This window comes from Diadema setosum, chromosome 10 (genome assembly GCF_964275005.1).
Source record: "Diadema setosum chromosome 10, eeDiaSeto1, whole genome shotgun sequence".
NCBI lineage: Eukaryota > Metazoa > Echinodermata > Echinoidea > Diadematoida > Diadematidae > Diadema > Diadema setosum.
The window spans coordinates 11,710,759-11,737,059 of record NC_092694.1 but is presented as its reverse complement, the minus strand read 5'-3'; the positions used below and the strand labels follow the sequence as shown (position 1 = coordinate 11,737,059).

The window sequence follows — 26,301 nt, the reverse complement described above, 5'->3', positions numbered from 1 at the left end:
CACGCAATACATGCAAGTCTATGGGAAGTATTCATCCCATACAAGCTCTGCTGGTTTATGTTGATCTTGTATTGTGTCAGATCTCTCTTCCTCCCTCCCCCTTCTCCTCCCTGCTCCCCCCCCCCTCCCTCTACCTCTCTCCTCTACCCCCCCCCCCAACTCTATCTTGCTACAATTTCTTTTCTTAACATTATGTTCTTGTGGTACTAGATCTTAGTAAATAGCAGTCATCAGTATCACACAACTTTGAATGACTTCTTGTATTGTGTATCTTGTATTGTGTCAGATCTCTTCCTCCCTCCCCCTTCTGCTCCCTACCCCCCTCCCTCTACCTCTCTCCTCTACTCCCCCCACTCTTCCTTGCTACAATTTCTTTTCTTAATATTATGTTCTTGTGGTACTAGATCTTAGTAAATAGCAGTCATCAGTATCACACAACTTTGAATGACTGTGTTAATCTTGTATTGTGTATCTTGTATTGTATCAGAGCTCTTCCTCCCTCCCCTTCCCCTCCCTACCCCCCCCCCCTCTCTCTCTACCTCTCTCCTCTACTCCCCCCCTCCTCAACTCTGCCTTGCTACTATTTCTTTTCTTAATATTATGTTCTTGTCACTAGATCTTAGTACATAGCAGTCAGTCATCAGTATCACACAACTTTGAATGACTGTGTTAATCTTGTATTATCTTGTATTGTATCAGATCTCTTCCTCCCTCCCCTTCCCCTCCCTACCCCCCCCCCCCTCTCTCTCCACCTCTCTCCTCTACTCTCCCCTCCTCAACTCTGCCTTGCTACTATTTCTTTTCTTAATATTATGTTCTTGTCACTAGATCTTAGTACATAGCAGTCAGTCATCAGTATCACACAACTTTGAATGACTGTGTTATTTTAATGTATTTCTTTGTTTTGGCTACCACTGAAACAGCTCAAAATACATAAAGTTAGTCTGTTTGACAAAACAAAGTCTTATCAAGTACTTTGTAGGCTATAAGGTGATGATGACACACCCACAATCAAGGATAACTGCCTGGATCTATGTATTCATCTTATGAAGAACTGATCAAAACTGCAAGATTTATTTTTTAAAAAAACCCTAAAGGGCATGATTTTCTAAAAGTGTCCCTTTGAGAAGCTTTATAATACTTGAAAGTGTAATTTCTCATATGATGTAGGGGCAAATACCATAAAAAACACATTTATGATGTTTAAAAGTCAAATAAGAAATATGACCTCCACTATAGGGCTCACACCTGTAAATAAAATGGACTGTCCCAGACCCCTTCACAAATTCGTACCAAAGATACCAAAATAAATGAAGAAAAAAATTAATTAAAAATCAATGATGTAGTTTGGCAAAAAACTGAATAGCTGTAGATATTGAGTATGAATTCCTCTACAAACTGCATTTTGGTTGGAAGATGAAAGCTTTTCTGATGGAATTTGAGGGGACTATATTTCATTGGGTACGTGTACGGAAAATAGGTGATTTTTTGAGTGACAAGAACTCGTAGTCTGGCTTTGCGGACCCCTGGACAGAATTAGAGCAGAACAACCCACCCTGGCAATCTGATGGATGAAAGGTAATATCTCACTTATTCAGGTTAGTGAAGATGAAACACCTCATTTCTCCCAGCTATTCTACAGAATTTTTTGAAATTTGAATTTTAACACACGTCTCTATGGGGAATTATTTACCCGTGTGAGCCCTATATCGTACGTGCCGGTCCCTTGCATATGAAGTGACGGACGGTGGTGGCAGTGTTGCAGGCTACAGCATTCCACGAGTTGCGATAGTGACTGCTCAAGGGAATCAGCGCACAGCTGTCATCGTCCGCGTCGTCGGGGTTAGGGCCCCTCCAGTTGGTGTAGGGTGGGAAAGATATGGTCCCATCGGACCACTCAAAATTGCCACCGTCCTCGTAGACGTTGTTGAAGCCAATCCAAAGTCTCGCGTCGGTCTGTCACGAAGACGGGTGCAGCAAAATTGGGCAAACACAAAAACAAAAACAGCAACAACAAATAAATAACGGAACTTATCCTCTGTTGAGCACAAGCAAATAAGCACGCGTTCCGAGATCCCCTCATGTACAACTTTAATTCTTGAAACAGACATTACGCAGAAAGGAGGCTAAATTCACATTTTGGTCGAAACTTAATGTCTTTGGGGTAAATTTTTTTCGACATGTTACGATGATCATCACTATGCAAAGATAATTTGCAATTCAGCTACTTCGATTAACTGCACTGGTGTCCGTTACAGTTATTACAGATAAAACACACATGCCAACTCTACCGCTTGTGGGAGATTTCAAGCTAGACTGCTCGCGTAGGCAGCCTGGATTCTACCGCTTTCTAAAATGGAAATGGTTGACAAGTATGGATAAAAGCACATACTAAAGGGTCCATGGGACATTTATAGGAACGGAATCCGGTTGCAGACAGATTTATCTGTAATAGGCTATGCCTGTTAATGAATTGTAACGCCGAACTCTATTTCTTATAGCCTACTTTACCAAAGTCGAGTCTACAATAATCAAATACGCTTGAAAAAACATCTTTAATAGCACTCTTAGGCCAGCCTGTCTACTGTGAGCGTTATTGTTGATTTTACATCGTGGGTATTATTATTATATGTAAAACCATCTATAATTATGTTTTTCGCGTATTTCTATGTAACAATGATTTATGTAATCCCAGATGACATGTTTGGTCTGTGGTTTTAAAGGAAACCAATACCCAAAGAGAAAATGTGGATTGAGAGAAAGCAGCGACATTTTAGTAGAACATATCAGTGAAAGTTTGAGGAAAATCGGACGATCCATGCAAAAGATTATGAATTTCACAACAATGATAATGGAAAATTCAACATGCTTTCACTTTTCTAGCGTAATACAAGATAATTTGACCTACTGCTTTCAGAAAGCAGGGGAAATACATGTAATACTACGCTTAACATATGCCAGTATCAAGTTGATGTTATGTTTGATTTTCTTTAAAAATGATTTTTGTTTTGAATTCTCTTTACATTTTCTTTATATGTTGTCCACACATGACGCCATTAGCTCTAGTAGCCTCCTTTTTCAGTGGTTACAGCACTAAAACTTTAAAAATTTATAACTTTTGCATCGATTTTCCGATTTTCCTCAAACTTTCACTATGGTTTACTAATGTTGCTGCTTTTACTCAATCCGCATTGCTCTTTGTGTTTTGGTTTCCTTTAAATAAATTAGATTCAACTCAATTGAATGCAATTGAATTGAATTGAATTGAAGACCATGAAGCCTAAAATATTTCAGCACCCTGACGTAGGTGGTGCATTAGCCTTTGTCAAGGCCCTCGTGCTGTAACGGGCAAGCGAAGCGAGCCCTCGCGCTGGCGCTTTCGAATGGGCTCTCTTCACCATACAGCATGACGGCTTTGATAAAAAGTTAATGGTGCATGTGCTATCACTACTACGAAGTGGTTTGATGTGAATTTTTTTTGGTGGAATTTCCAGACGTACCTCTGCATTCGCGTTCGTGTCGAAGAAGGTGTACACAAAGTCTTGCTCCTCTTGCGAGAGGATCGATGCGAGGTGAGCTATGGTGTACGTGCTACAGTCGCCGGCAGAGGGCAGTGCATAACTTTGACAGTGCGTCTCTGCTTCACGCCACGTTCCTTGGCGGCTGAAGTGTCTGTAATAGATTATTGCAAAATGAAGCTAACAGTTTAGAACCTCATTAATACACAACCCGAAAAAATAGCCTAGGGCTGCTTCATGGGGAAACTCAATTCTATATTCATTAATATTCTACTGAACAGTCTAAAATCAATCAAATAGAACAAGTGAGTGAGCAGCTACCAGCGGATTGATGTACATATGTCGAATGGAGGCCTGCTTTTGTGTAAAGGCTCAATTTGTATGTGATATCATCTATTTTATCCGTTTATTTTCAGTAAATAATTTTGACTGTATGATAAATTCAGGGAAATATCAGAAATGAAGGTCAGAGTGGCAAATATCAAATTAAAAACAAATCTAATAATGACACTATTGAAAATCAATAAAATTACAAATTGAAAATCAATAATGACACTATCAAAATGAAACTTTGTACATTACGACACAATAACGAAAAAGAAAGTAGACGATCCGAGATCTTGTCATCTGATCATCTTTCCTACTGGACATCGACATGACGAGTTGATTATCTGCACATTTTTGGCGACACTTTAAAGTTTCAATAGGGCATGACGTACCTAGAAACCTCTGTAGTACAGGGGCGTCACCAGCTCTTTTCAGGGGTGCGTTTTGACACTAAATGTAACGAGATTTTGGGGACAAACATTATTTTGGAATTCAGGTAGCTATCAATCCCCAGACTTTTAGTTTTTTTTTAGGGAAACCAAGCGGGGAGAGGGCACCGACAGCGCTAGGATTTCATTTTTTTTTTTTTTTGGGGGGGGGGAGGTGCTGGGAGGGGGTTGTCCCCCTCCCACGGTGAGAACTTTTTGCATTGTTATGTTGTAAATGGTGCAATTTGATGCATATTTTGCTTGTTTTATCGACTTGAAGCAGTCCCCTTGTTTAAGGTAGCAGTATATTTTGATGTAGATTATTGTTGAACAATTTGCCTATAGAATAGTATCATCCAAATAAACTTCCTGTTTTAATAATATTTACACTGAATATCATGAACGCGACGAAACAAGAGCGAGCGGAGGGAGCGAGGGGGCGGGTATGTCCCCCTCCCTCGGTGAGGACTTTTTGCATTTTGATGTTGTAATAATTATCAACTTAAAACAGTCCCACTTGTTGGAGGTAGCAATATATCTTTATGTCGATTATTATTGAACAAGGCTATTTGCCTATGAAATACACAGTATAGTATCATCCAAATAAACTTCCCGTTTCAGTATTTACACTGAATATCATGAACGCGACGAAGCAGAGCGAGCGGAATGAGCAAGGGGGAGAGAATGGGGTGTCCCCCTCCCATGCATGGTGAGAACTTTTTTCAATTTGATGTTGTAAATGGTGCAATTTGATGCAGGTTTTTGCGTGTTTTATCGACTGGAAACAGTCCCACTTGTTTAAGGTGGCAGTACATTTTGATGTAAATTGTTATTGAACAATGTGCCTATAAATGATATCATTTAAATAAACTTCTTGTATTACTAATTCTTACACTGCTGTCATGAACGCGACCGAACCCGAGCAAGCGGAGCGAGCGAGGGTTTAGGGCATGTAGGGTGTTAGTCTGGGCTCCGTCCCCTTTTCCTGATCCTTGGTGCGATAAACCAAGAGAGGGCGCAAATTTTCTGATTGCGATAATCGAGAGACTGCGCGAGTAAAAAGAGTCCATCCAGAAGCTAGACTAGTAGGGAGTGGGAGGGGGTCGTTTTGGTGTTGTAAATGGTGCAATTTGATGCATGTTATTGCTTGTTTTATCGACTTGAAGTAGTCCCCTTGTTTAAGGTAGCAGTATATTTTGATGTAGATTATTGTCGAACAATTTGCCTATAAAATAGTATCATCCAAATAACTTCCTGTTTTTATATTTACACTAAATATCATGACGCGACGAATTAAGAGCGAGCGGAGGGAGCGAGGGGGAGTGTGTGCCCCCCCCCCTCCCACGGTGAGAACTTTTTGCATTTTTAAGTTGCAAATGGTGCAATTTGATGCAGGTTTTTGCGTGTTTCATCGACTTGAAACAGTCCCACTTGTTTAAGTTAGCAGTACATTTTGATGTAAATTTTTTATGGACAATTTGCCTGCAGAATTGTATCATTTAGATAAACTTCTTGTTTTAATTCTTACACTGATGTCATGACCGCAACCGAGCCCGAGCAAGCGAAGCGAAGCGAGGGTTTTGGGTGTGGGAGGGGGTTGTCCCCCTCCCACTTTGAGAACTTTTTGCATTTTGATATTCGTAAATTATGCAATTTGATGCAGGTTCTTGCGTGTTTTATCGACTTGAAACAGTCCCACTAAGGTAGCAGTATACACTGCAAAAAGTCCGGTGTTAAATAGTGAACACCGAGCTGGTGTTAAATTTTCGGTGCTCATTTATGGTGTTAAATTAACACCTCCGGGTGTCGTTTCCAAATTTTAAGCTGTTTTTTGAAGAGTTTCTTAGTAACTGCACTTCTTGTTGATTTTTAATTTAAACAAGACGATCAAGAATTTTACATTGAAATACTAGATTTTTGAAAAAATGTGAAAATAAATTTACACCAAAGTAACACCAGCTGGTGTGGTCTCTTATCAAAGCTGGACGGGTGTTAAACCATTGATATTAACACCAAGAAATATCAAATCAACACCATGTGGTGTCATTTTTTGATTAACACCAGTACAGTGTCAAAATAACAAGAGGTACAGTGTCAAATTAACACCACGAAGTGTCAGGTGAACACTTTCCAACACCATCACAGTGCATTTTCAACACCTGTGGGTGTGGTCCTTTATTGAAATTTGATCGGTGTTAGATTTAACACCCGTGGTGTTAAATCTAACACCGATGTTTTTACAGTATACATTTTGATGTAAATCATTATTAAATGATTTGCCTATAAAATGGTGTAATTAAAAAAAAACAACTTCTTGTATTAATTCTTCCACTAAATATTATGAACGCTGTCTGTTAAGTAACGCTGTGTGTTAAGTAATCAAACAGAAAAAAGCATGAGGGTGTAAAGCAAAATCACACGAGGGTGTACATAAGGGGCATTTCTCCTCCCAAACGAAGATTATTTTGTATTTTCAGACCTGAAATTCAGCGATCTGGTGCATACTTTTGGTGCAATACAATTGTACTTGAATTTTTTTGCAGCCCCCTCCCAAATATGATAATTCAAACAAATTGTTTCTTTTTTCCGGTGAAATGTTAATGGCTCTTATTCCGAATCAGTGCATCATCTCTGTGTATGTACAAAGTATAGTAAGGTAGAACTTAGGGGGAGGATGTGGGAGGGGGATACCCCCTCCCGCTCGACGGAGCTATTGAGTTGTTATATAAAGCGATGTGACACTGTCTGAAGCACACTTTTTGTGGAAAATCCGGAAATTGTCATTCCCCATCGTGTACTAAGTTTATAATAGAGACAAGGCAATGGGAGAGTGGTAAGATACCTCTCCCATATTCGATTATATCTTTTCCGCACTCCAAATCCCCGGTCAAATTATTGGGGGGGGGGGGACTGCCCCATCGCCCCCCCCCCCCCTTTGCTACGCCATTGGGAATGGGTTGATTGTTAATTGAAAGGAGATAATATCCCGTCCCTCACCACGGAACATTTGCATTTTGGTTTTATCAAGTAAAGTGACGGATTTGGTGCACACTTTCGATGAAACATTTGTAAATCTGTCAGTCTATAGGTGTATTAAGTCCATGGAAAATAGACCGAACGGGGGAAGGTGTGGGAAGAGGTATCTCCCTCCCACACGAGAGAGACTTTGCTTTTTTAGAATTAAAATTCAGCAACCTGCAATCTGGTGCACACTTTGGGTGAAATAATTGGACAGATTTCTAACAAAAAAAAAGCAAGAAAATCTTTTCATCTCTGGAATTAGGATTATATGGGGTGGGGCAGATATGGTGCGCTTGCCCCTCGAACATTTTATGGAGGCAACTTTTTTTTCTGTCAAAAGATCAGAAAATCTTGTCATCTCACTAATCATTAATCATGAGGGGGGGGGGGCAAAATTATAATATGCTTGCCCTTCCAATGTTTTTATGGGGGTAAACTTTTTTTTCTAGCAAAAAAACAAGAAAATCTTCTCGTCTCGGGAATTATTGGGGGGGGGGGTGACAAATGATAGAATTGTCCCTCCAATTTTTTTTTTTTCTTATGATGCTAAGGCTCGCACTTGGGCTCGCATTATCAATATTGATTGGTCAGAAGTAACGTGCTGTACATAGAAGACCCTACATACTTGTAAGTAGCACACGTACATGCAAACGAGTATGTGCTCCGCATACTGTACGGATCTATAGTATGGTCGATAAATAGTAAACACTGTAGAATACTCGTAGATATGTATAAAATTAGTGCTGACAGAGCCCAGGATAAGAATTGTTTTTGCCCACGATTTTGTTGTCACTGGTGCAAAATAACAAAAGTATATATATATATATATATATATATATATATATATATATATATATAATTATTTTCAGCGTCCGGCGTTGAGGTCGCTCGCAAACTGAAGTAGTGATTTTCTTTTTTTTTTTTTTTTTTGTTCTGAAGGGTGGTGCGTCCGCACCCAACGCAACCCCCCCCCCCCCCCTCCCCCGGTGATGTCCATGGTAGTATAATATCCCTTTGCAGGGGACGGATTTAGGAATTCCGGAAAGGGGAGGGGCCAACAAACATTTCTGATGCCACTACCAGGTCTCATCAGGCGACAACACCCCTCTGCCCCCCTCCCCCCCCCCCAAAAAAAAAAAAAATAGAGAGAGAAATACATGAAAAAAAAAAGGTTTCAGCGCAATTTTCTGTGCCAAAAACTAAAGGGGGCCCCGTGCTGCCTTACATTTTTTCTTTTTATTGCTTTTGTTTTTACAAAAAAAAAATAAAGGTGGGGGGGGGGGGGACGTGCATCCGGGGTGCCGAACCCCTGGATCCGCCACTGCCTACAGTATTATAAGAGCTTATTGTCTGTCCAATATGCGTTATGTCATTATAATGCCGCAAACGCTGGAATGATGAGAAAGATCCCATTTTTATTACATTCGTTAAATGCATTCAAGAATTAGGGTAATGTGTAGAAGAAACTATTTCTGGTAAAGGCAAGAAATATACACATTATCTTATAATACAGCCCCTTTTTGCTTTTTTCAAATTGTTGGCTACTTGGCTACCGTCGACAACGGTTCATGTGCCGTATTGTTGTTATTTTTTTTATTGAAACTGACTGCCAAAATAAGCACCGATTATTTGATATTGTAGTATAATAGCCGTGATGAAAACAATCATTAGCATGCATACTCAGGTTGGATTCCAAGCAACAATCTCCAGTATGTCGTATCCACTGTAGACTATGAAACTAAGCTTCTGCCAGCCAGCTAGTGTTGCATATGGCTCTTACCCTTACAGCATGCAGAGTGTAGTTACTGCGTAATATATATATGTATATATATATATATATATATATATATATATATATATATATATATATATAATATATACATGATAAATCATCATTATGCCGCTAATGTCCAAAGATAATCATTAAAACTATGAGAAGAATTAACGAATAATATGGCGATAACTATAATAATAATATTTAAAGGAAGAATTACGCATGCTGCCCTTTCATGAGCGACATATCCTCTTCCGCGAGTTTTCCTTTTTCTTTCTTCAACTGCGGCTGGCAAGACGTAGCAAAATGCTATACTTCAACACTAATCTTGTTCTGCGACGTATATTATGCATACCTGTAACAGTGTTCGCGGAATTCTGTCCAGTATGTTGGGCAGATCGAGCCCGCATCCACCAGCAGCAAAGCAGTGCCGAGAAGCCCGGCGAGTATCACCAGCGAACGCGCCATCCTTGACCCTGTGTGCTGTAGGGTGACTCCAATCCAACAATGCGACCAGTACAAGTACAGGTTTGCTGATTATCAGAGCGACCAAACGCCCTTTTTGCACTTTCCTCGAAGCACAATGAACATGAAAGAAACAACACGCACAAACAACGACCCCCGACCCCCAAGAAAAAAAAAAAAAACTGTCTTCCCAAGGACCGAGCAATATGAAGAAAGCAGATAGAGGGTGAGAGACAGAGAAAGTGAGGGAGAGAGAGAGAGAGAGAGGGGGGGGGGCAGAAAAAAAAAGAATACAAGAAAATAATTACTAATTAAATGGGAAAAGATAGTATCAGGAAAAAGTGCGCATTTACGCATTCCGACGTTTTGGTGAATATCTTTGATAATCGAGTTGTCTTATACTTATTTTCACGTCACTGCTATTTCCAGGTCAGTTCAAGGCGTCTTCTGTTCAATACTTAGATGAAACCTTGATAAAGCCCCTTTTACACTTTCACGAATCTTATCACGGATCATTGTTACGGGATCATTCTGGGATTGTATACTAAAGGTGCAATCGCACATCGCCGGTTTAGATGGCGGTTCATGGCGGTTCAGCAAATCGCCGTACTCCGCCAAAGACCGTGTTTACACCGTACACAAACCGTGGTCATCCGTCACCCATCCGCCATGAACCCCGAGAACCGCGGAGAACCGCGGGGAACCGCCAGAAAAATTAAACATGTTTAATTTTTCGTGGCGGTCTTGGCGGTTTGAAATGGACCGTGTTCACATCGCCGTTCATCGTGTTAAAAACGGCATCCTCCGTGTTTGCACCGCAAGATCCGTGATAATACCGTGTTAACACCGCCATAATTTTCAAGCGAAAAGAAACAATGAACTTAAAAGAGAATAATGGCTCCGGCGACACTTCGTGGCGGAGCAATAAAAAATTGAGATAACAGCAAAGATGAACCCATAATGCAAGATCGGGCAAATATATTGAATGCTACAGTTTCCTTACTTCTTTAACACATATACAGTAACAAATAAAATTTAATGTTCAAAAAGTTGTTAGGTATGTTGAATAGTTGTATACATCATTTACATTAAAAGGTTATTTCATAATTTTATCAAAGCTTAACAGCTTTTTAGATGGCCAGCAACTTGTTACACACAGAAGACTTATGTAAATATGTTGGGTTCTGCTTTCGTGATTATGTATGCCATTTTTGTAAGACTGCATGTTGATGCAGATATGTTGAAACTTAAGAGAGTAGAGGGAAAAGCAATGTTGAAACTTGAAAAAACACCATTATTATGTTACATGAACCTGTAGGTAAAGAGGAAACTACGCACATAAAACTATGCTTCTTTGATAATGTATAATGTACATAATATGTCTTTTTTATTGACTGTTGTTAAAGATGTTATTATTATCATCATTACCGTTCTTATATAGCGCATAATACCTTTGGCAAGGTCTCTGTTATATGCGCTTTAGAGGGGGAACAAAAAGATAAACAGGAAAAGGTAATTTCAGAAACAGTAACATGCTGCATAAATCATCATCTACAATCACTATGTTACTATTTTAACAGTGCAGTATTTAAAAACATTTTGGACTTATTGATGGAACTTGCATGTTCTATCACTTGGGATGCTGTTCCACAGTTCTGGGGCGGCATAAACCACGTTTGCCATAGTAGTTTGTCTTAATGGATCAAGGGTATCACATACAGATTCCCCTTACGATTTAGGAACTCTCCTAGGCTCATATATCACAAGAAGCTGTGAAGGATAAGAAGGAGCAATTTTGTGAAAACATGGATAAACAAGCAACAAGATCTTAAATTCAACACGCGAAATAATTATGTGAAAACTTAATTAAGAAAGAATTAAGAAAAGAGAGATGTTGAAACAAGCAAGTACTTGTACATCACTTGATTAATAAACCTACAAATGAACAGGAAACTTTGGAAACTATTTTGGATTCTGCTTTGATATGTATGTCTTTTTAATGACAGTTAATACGGGTTTTATAAATTAAAAGAGAAAGAGAAAAGTCACGTTGAAACTTGAAGATAATCGCTTGTTGCATCACTTATATCAATCTGTAAAACACAGGGGATTACAACGTTTCATAATTTCTTTAAAATTGTGTTTACCTAACAAAGCAAAACGCTCCTTGTTGAAACCCATTGAGGACAAGTGAAAGGGCTCTGATTGCATCCAACTACATCCCATGGGCTTGGTATGGACTCCTCCACCTTCCGGGACGATACGTGTTACTACCGCGTCAATCCGCGTTTGCTCCGTGTTCAAAACGTGTTGAGAACGTAGTCAAAGTGCTTTCCGCCATCATTGGGACACGGTTCACGGCGGTTTGAGAACCGCCATGAACCGCCATCTAAACCGGCGATGTGTGATCGCACCTTTAGCTCTGGAGGCATGTCGCCCGAGAATGATAAAGTATCAAAATTTAATGAGCGCCTTCAAGCAAAACTTCATCTGTCAACATTTTGGGGATATCCGTGTATGGACCGTGAAGGAACCAAGTTGCATCCGTACTCTTTACTTGATGTCCGTGTTTTAATAGCTCCGTGTCGTTTCCGGTGTTGTCCGTGCTCATACATTGTCTGTCCGTGTAGGCACCCTAACTCTCCGTGTAGACACCCAGTTGGGATCGTATTTACACCGGCATTAAGACAAAAATCGTAGTTTTTGCACTCTGGAACACCACGGATGACGATCACTGGCAATCCTTGAAGCGATCCGTGAAAATGTAAAAGGGGCTTTAATAGTTAAAGTGAGCTAGTCTTGCTCGTGTATAGTCCGCACGCCCAGATATCGACGGGTGTGGCCAATACGATAAGAGATATTTAAAAAGGAGAACGATCGAGGAAGGGAGAGGAAGAAGATGATTATAAAGTGATGATAGTGGCGATGACGAAAAGTGAAAGCAAAGCGAGCTGGAGTTAGTTTTTGATATAGATGGATGTGGGGATTTTTTTTTTTTTTAAATAGAAACCAATCAAGTTCCGTCGTCTGAGCGACACCTTAAGAATTCATAAAGTGGAAAAGGGAGAACGAGATTTAGGGATTGTTCTTTGTTCTCCAGGCTACGAATCCACATTGCGTCGACTCAAGCAATATCGACTTATGAGGTTTTACATCTCATTCTCAGTATAGGTATTGATACATGCATAATTATTCATATGAATATAAATACATGGAAAGATAAGAATGTATATTATAATATGTATATATATATTTATGATATATATAATATATTCCTCTTGTTATTTCTCATTGTAACTCTCTTTATCTATAGCTCTTTGCCACGCTCACGCTCACACTAACACAAACACACACCTACACACACACTTTTTTTCCAACGATGTTTATTCTGTTCCATTCAAAGTAATAGAAAAAATAACAATTTTCATTTGCTACAATTGAAATGACGAAAATATATATTTGTGATCATAATAGCACATTTGCTATTGCTGTACATAATGACATAACAAAAATTACATTTTCATGAACAATTATCAATTTGCATACAGTCACTTCCCCTATGCTCTCAAAAAATTGCTTAAATTTAACAGTGATAATTCAATTCTTCTAGCATTAATCTTAATAATCATCCAAATGAATTATGCAACAAAATTATACAGTAATAAATAATGGAACCATATTATTTATCAACCAATACCCGCCCACCTACTAACTCATATCCCTTCCTGATGGAAGGGATACACACACACACACACACACACACACACACACACACACACACCGGCGGGGTAAAGGCGAGAGATGGCCGACTGATTTCGTCGGCGGGACGAAGAATGGACGGATGGATGGATGGATTTCTGACGTGTCGGTGTTAAGACAGTTTTCACACGGTATTACGTTTCCCCATTAAAATAACATTATCGTAGAGGAACACAGGTAAAATAAGGTGTAGAGGGAGAGAGAAGGAGTGAGACAAATGGAGTGGGCATGGAGAGGGAGAGGGGAGAGAGAGGGAGGGGGGGGGGGTAACGCAGGTTCACGACAGAGTCCCATTGTCACCGATTTCTGGCAGTTTTTCCACGTGTTTTACCAGGGCGGTGACCTCCCTGGTTTTACTTTACACTGTAGTTAGTGTTACAGGACAAGCTCTTCGATTCTCTGCACCATCCCACAATACCCGCGGATCTTCCGGTACAGTCCTTGTATGGAGGAGATCGAGAAAAATAAATAGACGGCAGTTTGAATATATTCCGTGACGCTCTCCCCATAAATGCGTTCAAGTACATTTCATAAAACGTACTAGTCATACTCTCCCCCCCCCCCAAAAAAAAAAAGAAAAAAGAAAAAGAAAGAAGAAGAAAAGGAAGAAGAATATGTCACGTTTTGTTTTGTTTTATTTTAGTCGCACTTATTACTGTTCTTCCAAAAGATAAGGGGGCATGAAAGGAAACACGCTCACATCTTATCTCATCTTGAGGGGAAGACCAAATCTCATATACCATCGGTGAATCGATCTATAGGATCCGTGATCATGTTCTTTGAATCGTGCAATGTTTGATTTAAAAAACAACCGCTTTTTTTCCCTTGAAATCCTTCTAAATGATACACAAATATCTTATTGATAATGATAGTTGCGGATTAACTATTAGTTCAGCCCCAAGCAAACTCAAACAACATCAAAGTCTCAAAATACCCATTTTCAAATTCAATCCATTTTTAACTCTATAATTACTTCCAAATAAATGATACTCGGATGGTAAGAAGAAGCGCGGTGGTGACATTGACGTATATGGAATGGGTTGTTGATGCCAACCCCTTAAGTAAGTCTCCCCTTTTTGAAAACATGAAATAAAGCTTATGTCTTTCGCGATACGTGATTCTAATGCTGTGATGCTTTAGAAATTATCTCTAAACGGGTAGTCATATAGTTGCTAAATTAGTCGCCGATAGAATAAATTCCATACAATTATCTACTGACCACTATAACGATTGCATCAATCATTATCTCATCAGATTTGCCTGTAAGATCTCTTCGATCTCTGCAGCTTCGAACAGATATGTAAATGTATGAACTCTTTGCACATTAATATAGTTATTGACTCTTGAATCCAATGGTTGTCCTGCACGTTAACTGTAACATCACGTGTAGTCTTCTTATGCATCCGTTCTGCGATTGAAGCACATTGACAGGTGATGGATGAACTTACCCCCAAGGGCGAAACGTACCATTGAAGTTACAAAAGAACAAAAGGCTCACGTGGCTCAATTCTCCTGTTACACGTGAGAGTCATCTCCGAAGAAGTGCAGTCAAACTAAAGCAACTTTGGAAGCATCTTTCCGGTGTTGTCCGTGCTCATACATTGTCTGTCCGTGTAGGCACCCTAACTCTCCGTGTAGACACCCAGTTGGGATCGTATTTACACCGGCATTAAGACAAAAATCGTAGTTTTTGCACTCTGGAACACCACGGATGACGATCACTGGCAATCCTTGAAGCGATCCGTGAAAATGTAAAAGGGGCTTTAATAGTTAAAGTGAGCTAGTCTTGCTCGTGTATAGTCCGCACGCCCAGATATCGACGGGTGTGGCCAATACGATAAGAGATATTTAAAAAGGAGAACGATCGAGGAAGGGAGAGGAAGAAGATGATTATAAAGTGATGATAGTGGCGATGACGAAAAGTGAAAGCAAAGCGAGCTGGAGTTAGTTTTTGATATAGATGGATGTGGGGATTTTTTTTTTTAAATAGAAACCAATCAAGTTCCGTCGTCTGAGCGACACCTTAAGAATTCATAAAGTGGAAAAGGGAGAACGAGATTTAGGGATTGTTCTTTGTTCTCCAGGCTACGAATCCACATTGCGTCGACTCAAGCAATATCGACTTATGAGGTTTTACATCTCATTCTCAGTATAGGTATTGATACATGCATAATTATTCATATGAATATAAATACATGGAAAGATAAGAATGTATATTATAATATGTATATATATATTTATGATATATATAATATATTCCTCTTGTTATTTCTCATTGTAACTCTCTTTATCTATAGCTCTTTGCCACGCTCACGCTCACACTAACACAAACACACACCTACACACACACTTTTTTTCCAACGATGTTTATTCTGTTCCATTCAAAGTAATAGAAAAAATAACAATTTTCATTTGCTACAATTGAAATGACGAAAATATATATTTGTGATCATAATAGCACATTTGCTATTGCTGTACATAATGACATAACAAAAATTACATTTTCATGAACAATTATCAATTTGCATACAGTCACTTCCCCTATGCTCTCAAAAAATTGCTTAAATTTAACAGTGATAATTCAATTCTTCTAGCATTAATCTTAATAATCATCCAAATGAATTATGCAACAAAATTATACAGTAATAAATAATGGAACCATATTATTTATCAACCAATACCCGCCCACCTACTAACTCATATCCCTTCCTGATGGAAGGGATACACACACACACACACACACACACACACACACACACACACACACCGGCGGGGTAAAGGCGAGAGATGGCCGACTGATTTCGTCGGCGGGACGAAGAATGGACGGATGGATGGATGGATTTCTGACGTGTCGGTGTTAAGACAGTTTTCACACGGTATTACGTTTCCCCATTAAAATAACATTATCGTAGAGGAACACAGGTAAAATAAGGTGTAGAGGGAGAGAGAAGGAGTGAGACAAATGGAGTGGGCATGGAGAGGGAGAGGGGAGAGAGAGGGAGGGGGGGGGGGGGGGGGGTAACGCAGGTTCACGACAGAGTCCCATTGTCACCGATTTCTGGCAGTTTTTCCACGTGTTTTACCAGGGCGGTGACCTCCCTGGTTTTACTTTACACTGTAGTTAGTGTTACAGGACAAGCTCTTCGATTCTCTGCACCATCCCACAATACCCGCGGATCTTCCGGTACAGTCCTTGTATGGAGGAGATCGAGAAAAATAAATAGACGGCAGTTTGAATATATTCCGTGACGCTCTCCCCATAAATGCGTTCAAGTACATTTCATAAAACGTACTAGTCATACTCTCCCCCCCCCCAAAAAAAAAAAAAAGAAAAAGAAAGAAGAAGAAAAGGAAGAAGAATATGTCACGTTTTGTTTTGTTTTATTTTAGTCGCACTTATTACTGTTCTTCCAAAAGATAAGGGGGCATGAAAGGAAACACGCTCACATCTTATCTCATCTTGAGGGGAAGACCAAATCTCATATACCATCGGTGAATCGATCTATAGGATCCGTGATCATGTTCTTTGAATCGTGCAATGTTTGATTTAAAAAACAACCGCTTTTTTTCCCTTGAAATCCTTCTAAATGATACACAAATATCTTATTGATAATGATAGTTGCGGATTAACTATTAGTTCAGCCCCAAGCAAACTCAAACAACATCAAAGTCTCAAAATACCCATTTTCAAATTCAATCCATTTTTAACTCTATAATTACTTCCAAATAAATGATACTCGGATGGTAAGAAGAAGCGCGGTGGTGACATTGACGTATATGGAATGGGTTGTTGATGCCAACCCCTTAAGTAAGTCTCCCCTTTTTGAAAACATGAAATAAAGCTTATGTCTTTCGCGATACGTGATTCTAATGCTGTGATGCTTTAGAAATTATCTCTAAACGGGTAGTCATATAGTTGCTAAATTAGTCGCCGATAGAATAAATTCCATACAATTATCTACTGACCACTATAACGATTGCATCAATCATTATCTCATCAGATTTGCCTGTAAGATCTCTTCGATCTCTGCAGCTTCGAACAGATATGTAAATGTATGAACTCTTTGCACATTAATATAGTTATTGACTCTTGAATCCAATGGTTGTCCTGCACGTTAACTGTAACATCACGTGTAGTCTTCTTATGCATCCGTTCTGCGATTGAAGCACATTGACAGGTGATGGATGAACTTACCCCCAAGGGCGAAACGTACCATTGAAGTTACAAAAGAACAAAAGGCTCACGTGGCTCAATTCTCCTGTTACACGTGAGAGTCATCTCCGAAGAAGTGCAGTCAAACTAAAGCAACTTTGGAAGCATCTTTCAAATTGCATATTTTGAGGTCAAGTCATGATGGATCCCTTAAAAAAAACCCTCTGGTTTTGTTGTTGTTGTTATTGTTGTTGTTATTGTTGTTGTTGTTTTGTTGTTGCTGCTGTTGTTGTTGTTGTCGTCATCGTTTTTGTTGCAGTAGTTTTGTGTAGTGAGTAGAGCCTATACCCCTGTACTGTGGCTTGACTGATACGGGAGTAAGTCTTGAAAATATCTAACTCTGTGCGACTGTAGTATGAACTGTTCATCTATTTTTTTTTTTGTTCTTCATTAAACTATTGCACTCCCTCCTGCGTTTTTCCCTAATCATTTCGATTCATGTTTCCGTGGATCAGTTGTTATGGAGAGGAAGAAAGTCACTGAGAAACTCAAATAAGATAATAGGGATATAATATTTTCCTGGTGTCATTGTGACTGCTGCGAAAAAAAAAAAAATCCCCCAAACTTTTAGTTTCGTTGAGTTGATAAAAATGACACCTTTTCAGGATTTGATCCTTTTATGCTCAAGTAGCCATTACTCGCAGTTACAATCAAATAATGCCACACACTGAGATCGGCGCTCTAAAGAAAACAAATAATTGAAAGAAGTCAAGGTCATTCAACTGAAAAACCGCCAATGCTCGCCAGCATTCTTTTTTTTTCGTTAGAGTATTTAATGGAGGATATCCTCCCTTATTGACCACAACGCTTCAAGAACTGGGAGAGTAGGGTTCGTTGCTCGTCCGCGTCGATGTGACAAGTGAAAATTGCCCTCTCAAACCACTAAATTCAGGATTGGAATGATTCGTAGGAACTGGTATAATTCATATAGATTTTTTTTTTTAGTTTCAGTGCATTGGGTCTAACGTACGATGACGGACCCATCACGTCGTGGCTGGTAAGTTTAGTTTCATTTTGATATCAGTTTTATTCAAGAATCCACCCCTGTAAGTATGATATGAGTATTATAAATAAATAAATAAATATATATATATATATATATATATATATATATATATATATATATATATAATGAACAAACAATCTGGTAATGCATTTTGGCCAATAAAGAATGAGTTTATTCGACTCGAATTTTCGGCGTCCTATTCCTTCTTCAAGAGTCTTGACATTGAAGAAGGCGTAGGTCGCCGAAAATTCTGCGGAGTGCAGATAAAAAGACATAAAAAGATAGAAAAAGACTATAACAAGACGAGAGGAAGTGAATGGATGGAGCCGTGATTTTAAGAGACTATAAATTTTGATTTTCCTATTCTTTGCAACATAACACAATTTTACGATTTCATAGAGTTGATATACAAAATACAAATTTTCCTGATGAGATTTAAATGAATTCTTGTAACTGTTCCAAAATTTTCCTTCAGATTATTCTTAGATATTCTTACTATAACGTTAAAAGTGTGGGAGTGGGACAATAAATTTTCACTCTATTGATAACACGAATATTTCGAGATATTGTGTGACAAATACTATCAATATGTGACTTCCAAGAGAGTTTATTATCAATAACCAAACCTAACTTCATTGATGAAACTTCATATAACTATATAATCTACTTTTTTTTTTAGATTTCGGGAGATCATTATTCAAAAATTACTAAATAACGTGGTTAGTTTTAAAAAGATTTAAAGACAACTTATCTGACCTTATCCAACATAGGATTTTTTTCTTTTAGTGCAGAATTTAACAAATCCAAATGAATGTGAGGATCTGATTGGGAAGGAAAAATATTTTAATCATCAGCAAACAGTACAAAATATAATTTATGACAAACATTTGTTATATCGTCTATGTACAGAATGACTAAAAGAGGTCCCAGTAAACTACCTTGAGGAACACCAAAGTTGACAGATTGGTTGCAGGTGTTTTGACCAGAGAAAGAAACGTACTGTTTGCGATTTGTAAGGTAGCTCCTGAACCACTTAAGGCCTTACCAATAATAGCCTTACCCTGCAAATAATAGCATTTTATGATCAATTTTACCGAAGGTCTTTCATACTAGAGTCCAGGAAGACACCCACTGTGTGATGAGCCCTATCTTCAGCTTTGGCTACATTTTCAATAGAGGAGAGAATTGCTTGAGAAGTGCGCGTCCTTTGCGGATACCGAATTGTGAATCAGAAATAATATCGTAAAAATTAAGAAATTTAAGGAATCTTGAAGAAACATTTTTTCTAACAGTTTTGAAAACGATGACTACAATGAAATATTGGTCTATGATTACAACTATCTTCTTTGTTACCTTTCTTAAATATTGGGATTACTTTGGCAATTTTCATTCGTAATGGAACAACACCATTACTTAAAGAGGCATTCTAGACGATTTTCATAATTTCACATCCTTCAGTACATAAATCACCAGCTCTAAGTATTTGTGGAATTTACTGTGGTCCTTTAGCAGAGAAATCAATACTCTGAAAACACAAACAAATTACACTGAACAAAGATGATGACATTGGAGCCTCACATATATCAGAAATGTTGCAATGTACTTCCATTACAATACCATGTGCTTAACAGTTCACTCGTGTAGAATTTATGCATACTTTCTTCTTTTGTTCTGCTTCCTTGAGCCCCATCTCACGCATTCTCGTGAGGCTGCCATGTCACCATCCTTGTTCATTATGATTTGTTATAAATTTTGAAAACACTCCTATTCTTCATCCCAATCGCTACAAATACTGAAACTCTGCACCCAGGGTAACCAATTTATAGTTGCTCATTTATGTAAGAGTAAAAAAAAAAAATCATCTGGAGGTCTCCTTTAATGACAAATTATAAAAATAATTGAAAGGTTCAATAATATTCTCATTTATACTTTTTAAAATAACATTATCAATACAATTAGGACCCTAGCTTCTTTCACTTTCAAAACTCATAATGATATCTTTTACCTCATAACTAAAGATCGGATTTAAAAAAAAATAATTTAAATTGGGTAAATGAAGAAATTCATAAAATTTCTGTTGAGATGTAGGAATCTTATTGCCAAGATCATGTCCAATCTGCGAGAAATAAAAGTTAAATGCATCAGCAATTGACGCAGGGTCTGTTATTTCTTATCATCAAATTCAACTCTGACAAATTGCCCTAAACATCAATGTAAATAAAAACTGAATTGATCAGTGTTTCAATAGTAGCCGTGATAAAAAAAATCACGGGCATACGTACTCGAGCAGAATTCGAACCTACGACCTCCAGATCTCCGGACAGGCGTCACCTCCACTAGACCACCGAGCTTTCGCCCGGCAGCAAGTTTTGGTTCCTAATTCTTATAGCACGCAGTGGGTACTGCGTAATTATTCAAATTCATAAAAACACCTCGACGGAAATTATTTTTCCTGAAGCCTGTCCGGAGATCAGGAGGTCGTAGGTTCGAATCCTGCTTGATTACGTATGCCCATGATTTCTTATCATGGCTACTACTTAAACATGATCAATAGATTATTCAGTGCTTATTTACGTCGATGTAGGGCAGTTTGTCAATCAGTTGCATTAAAAACACCTCGACGGAAGAACTTAATAAACTTGGAAAATTCAACTCTTATTATACGGAATTTATTATTTTCTTTATTATTATTAATTATTGAGTAAGCCATGTCTCAGTATTAAGAAGCCCAATAACAGAAAATGAAGTCTGATTAGAGTTACCTCATAAAAATTGTAAATGATCGACTTACTATTTAAACTTCTAATATGCAGATGCATCAACGAAAAATTATCATTCAATTTCTCTGAAGGCTGAAACTGATTAATCGTAAAATAATCAGAACCCTGATATAATGTAATTTCTTCACTCCCATTCAAATGATCAAAAATAGATTTAATGATATCTGCTGCACGGTATTCATATCTAAATGAGTTATTTTTACTTTGCTGATCCTTCTGATTCCACAGAGGTAAATCAAATCTTCATTTCCTAAAGAATGAAAAACAAAACTGCCTATCTGTGCCATAAACAGTCAGAATTTAGTGTTAAATATGGAGCGTTGGCTCCTAAATGGAAAATGACAAACGTTTGCAAGAGCAGAGCTCAGAGCGGGACCAAACAATGGAGTGGAGATGGATTAACGGCTATGATTATGTGAACACGAGATATAGCATGACAAGAGACAACATAAAAAAGAAGAAATAAACAACAAAACATAGCAAAACAGCAAAAGCACACTACTCCACAGTAGGGCACAGATGGCATCGTGTGTATAGATTGAGGACTGTACCATCAATACAATTTAAGGGAGATTTGCAGGGATGCAAAAAAAGAAAAAAAAAGAAATGGGTGTATGGTATATTGGATGTGCATAGAAAACATCCCATTGGAGGAATTTAGGTATATCTGAGTTTTTTTTTCAAAAAAAGTTGTATTTTCGCATTAACATACAGAATTTAGTGGTATGAGATGCATTTTGTGCTATTGTCAGTTCAATTCTGCATTGAGCCAATATTAGTGCATAATTTTTCAAAAAGGGCAATATTTGTATAAAAATTATGTTCATGCTTTTTATAAAATTTCTCCCAAACTATCATTTATTCCGCATTTCCCCTTATGGCTGGAAATAGCGTTACATATATATATGTATGTATATATATATATATATATATATATATATATATATATATAATGATTCGAGGCAAACAGATTTCCACCCTCTTGAACATGACTTATGACATGCTCAAGATGGTGGAGAAATATATATATACATATTTTTTTTTCTTGTGAGGGGGGGGGGGGGTTGGAGTTTTTAGCAACTGTATAGGGAGAGGATTTCTATTTGGAGCCATTTTTATTCGACAGTATAAACAGGGACTGTAATACAAAACATCTTTCAGTCTTTCTTCAGGGACTCATCTAAGAAATCATGCACAACTTTCTTGTCTAAATGAGAGTCTGGAACTGACTACATGCTAAGTTACATTTAGCAGAGATAATGCGTAAGTCTTCACAATCTGGATCTTCCCATACAGGAAATGGTCTCAAAAAAATCTCCATGTGTACAATTGTGATTTGATATTCAGTCGAATTCTTTGCAAATGAGCATTTTTCTCATGAAAGGAATACGAAACATGAGTTCCTTGAACAGTTTGTGCATTAACTTTGTAGACTAAATGCTAAAACTGAATTGCCATAAACTATTCTCTATTTCCATTTAGTATCTAACGTTTTTACTGGACAGATTCGCATAGCTTTTATCATTACAATGAAGTGATATGGACGAAAGGTTCGCAAATAATTTTTATGAATGTCTTTGAGAGAGGGACATTGATTTTTAGACTTGAATACAATGAGATCGTCCCTTACGTGCACTATTTTTTTTTTTTTTTAGATGTTACTTTTGATGCGGAGACTAATTGTTGTCTTGGCTGAAATAAACAAATACGGTGACAAGGATCACCTTGGAGAACATCCGGCTCACCTATTATTGCTTTTGACGCACCTTTAGAACTCCTTGTACAACCACATACATAGCAATTAACTGTTCTGCTCTGAATAGCCAGTCTACAGGTGTCGTAAGCTACGAGAAGAGGAATACATAGGCGGGAGACTATGCAAATAACCTCCCTGCCGGCATTGACAAATTACATCCTCTGTGATTTCCAGTACGATAAGTTGACATGTAGAAAAAATGTCTCGTTCAATAATATACATTGCACGAACAATATACCAATTAATAATCAAAATCAAACATAATTGTTTTAGTATACGAAATTGAACTTGTCATGGATGGCTAACCCTGAAACCAAGGCCATGGGGCCTAAAAAGTCAAATTAGATTGAACTGGGTGAAACATGAAACAGCTTGCGAACCTCTTGGCCTTGTTCGTGATAATCCGAAGGACAATTCATGCTGTCATTAAGGCATCCATGGACTGTATACACTCGCCAAAACAAAATGATGTTTGCTATGCACCGGAGTGAATAATTATCGACAATGCATTCCATTGGATGACAACGACTGTATATCAGACCTCCTGGACTTTGGTTATTGTAATGACGCCCCAAATAATTGTGTGGTCATGACTGTTTGTCTTTATTGGTCTCCATGGCGATGACAATATGTTTGATGAGATTTACTTGAGAAAATCGTCTGTATATATATAAAGGTGATCTTGACATCCATGCAACCACATCACTGGACTATTCTTTTTTAAAGGATGTGCTTAGTCTTTATTCATATTTATTCATACACACAAACACACATTTGCGTTGCAAAGCAGAGTGAAATTGATATATATATATATATGTATATATATAGTAAAAGAATTAGCAGAAGAAGATCGCCTTAAAAAAATTATAAATCATAGATCTTGAAGATCTTAAAAACGGAGCATAGCTCTCAAATACTGAAAGGCAAGGTCACACTTTTCATCAGTGCCCATGGTGTTACAAAAGATCTAAATCAAATCCGTTTCTGAAACAGACATGAAAACATGTCTTATCATGGGCAGACGGATTTTGAAACTCACCTTTCAAAGAAGTCACCGCGCTAAACAGATGGAGGTAAAAAAAAAAAAAAATATATATATATATATATTTATTTATTTATGTATATATTCATATATAGAAATTATCAAATCATATATATATTCATAAATTCTGGCGGCACTTTCTAGAGAAAGTTTGGAACCAGTGGGGAAAGTGCATGGTGCATTGCACTGCTGGCCCATGACACCACCAGGAGGGAGCATTGTTCATAATTGGCCAAAACTCCCGTTGACTGGTGATCCCCCTTGTAATGCATGAGTTTGGCCATTATTGATTGTTTAAAGACACTCAGCAAAAAAAGGAAACACATTTTCCAGTACATATTTTTCATAGAACACGTTGATAAAAATCATTGTTTCATATACCATATCAAAGATTATTTAATTGGCTATCAGCTTGGTAGGTTAATACAAAGGAATATTGTATGCATGAGTGAACACATTGATATTTGTCCTCCAAGACGCAAAGGTAAAAATCACAAAAAAGACAATCTGTGAATTAGGCCCTTCAAAATAGCAATGATAACAAAATACCAATTAACTCATTGAGAGACATAAATGACAAACAAAACCAAGTTTTTGTTTGCTTTTATGTCTTTATATCCTCAGACAAAAACAAACTGGGAAACTAAACGGGAAAATGAAGAATTTTATGTCGAATCAAACTTCAAATGACAGAGGGAGTAAGCCGCAAAGGAGATAAAGTGGACAGAATTTCTGTCTTTCGGGTTTTTTTTTTAATTTATGACACAAATTTAAGAACCAAGTACTATTTTCTGTTTCCTTAATTTGAAATAACACTTCAAATCTCAACCATTGTTGTTAATATTGCTTCTCCTCTAATATCATTTAAATCTGGATTTGACAGAAAATTCTTAATTTTCTCCATTACTTTTGCATTTCTTTATCTTTAGGGGGCTACAAAGACATTGTAGAGATCAGTGGGTGATTTTGGCAAATCAATTTGTGTTTCTTTTTATGCTGAGTTTGTCTTTTTGTTCTTATTGATATATGGAAGATCGTATATATGCATAAATGAGAATTTGTCCATTTTTGCAATGTTTACTTTTGTGCTTTGGAAGAGAAAAGCGAATGTGTGCACTCATGCGTAAAGTTTCCCTTTTTATTGGTTGATATTGGTTGATAGCAAATTTAATTACCTTCAACATTGTATATGCAACGTTAGCCGGGTTCACACGTACACCAATTAGCGGGATACAAATCTCGAGATTTGCATCGCAATCGTCATCTCGAGTTTTTTGCACGTAAGCACAGAAAAAACACGATAATTAGGGGGATAAGCATCGCGATGCTAATCCCAAGAAATCTTGCGCTAGTTCATCAATTAGCGGGATAATTCGCCTCGCGCTGGTACGTGTGAACGGTCGGAATTACAATCTCGAGATTTTATATCCCATCATGCAATGCGCACATCACAACAGCGAGGCCTCTGCGAAGGACAAAGGGAAGTGCGCACAGGCAGTGATAGAGAAGGGCGCTGCGTGACCCAGTTTGCAGGCTTTGCTGTTATCTCGATCGGCAATTAGCGGGATAATTTGGTACGTGTGGACGCTCACCAAATTAGCGGGATACCGATCGCGATCGCTATCCCGCCAATTTGGTACGTGTGGACGCTCGCAAAAAAAAAAAAAAAAAAACTCGATATATGGATCGCGATCGTCATCCCGCTATTTTGTACGTGTGAACCCGGCTAATAATATCAAGCCAAATATTCTATGAGAAGTATGAACTTCAAAAGGGTTAACTTTCTTCTTTTTTTTTTTTTTTGCTGAGTGTATATTATGTTTCATATATTTAATCATTCATTCATGTTTTTTTTTTTTATACAGGGTAGGTACATTCAGTTTTCGAATTGCTTTACAATGGCGCCCTGTATAATATACACAAAATAAAGTGAAAAAAACATGTGTAATAACATGATTGACACAATTACAGAACAATGACATAAACAAACAAAAGAAATAAACTTCACTACATTTCTGTTACATACTGTATGAAAGGTATACGACCTTAGCAATTTGGAAAAGGGGGATAGTAAACATGACATAATAAAAGAAAAGAATGTCAAGTGGGTGTGACAATGAAAAAGAAAAATTGGTATTGTTGAATTCAAGGAAGAAAAAGAATTATGCATAAATAACGAATATATCTTAAACAACTTATTTTGAATATACTC

At 37.8% G+C, this 26,301-nt stretch overlaps 1 protein-coding gene across 1 annotated transcript; it reads right to left on the bottom strand.

Moving 5' to 3' along the window:
- Positions 1-1,704: 1,704 nt before the first annotated feature.
- On the bottom strand, positions 1,705-9,536 carry LOC140233744 (echinoidin-like). Its single transcript, XM_072313845.1, has 3 exons — positions 9,424-9,536; positions 3,501-3,672; positions 1,705-1,956 (listed from the first exon to the last, which is right to left on the bottom strand). Exons 1-3 carry the CDS (start codon positions 9,534-9,536, stop codon positions 1,705-1,707), a joined length of 537 nt encoding a protein of 178 aa, XP_072169946.1.
- Positions 9,537-26,301: the final 16,765 nt, after the last annotated feature.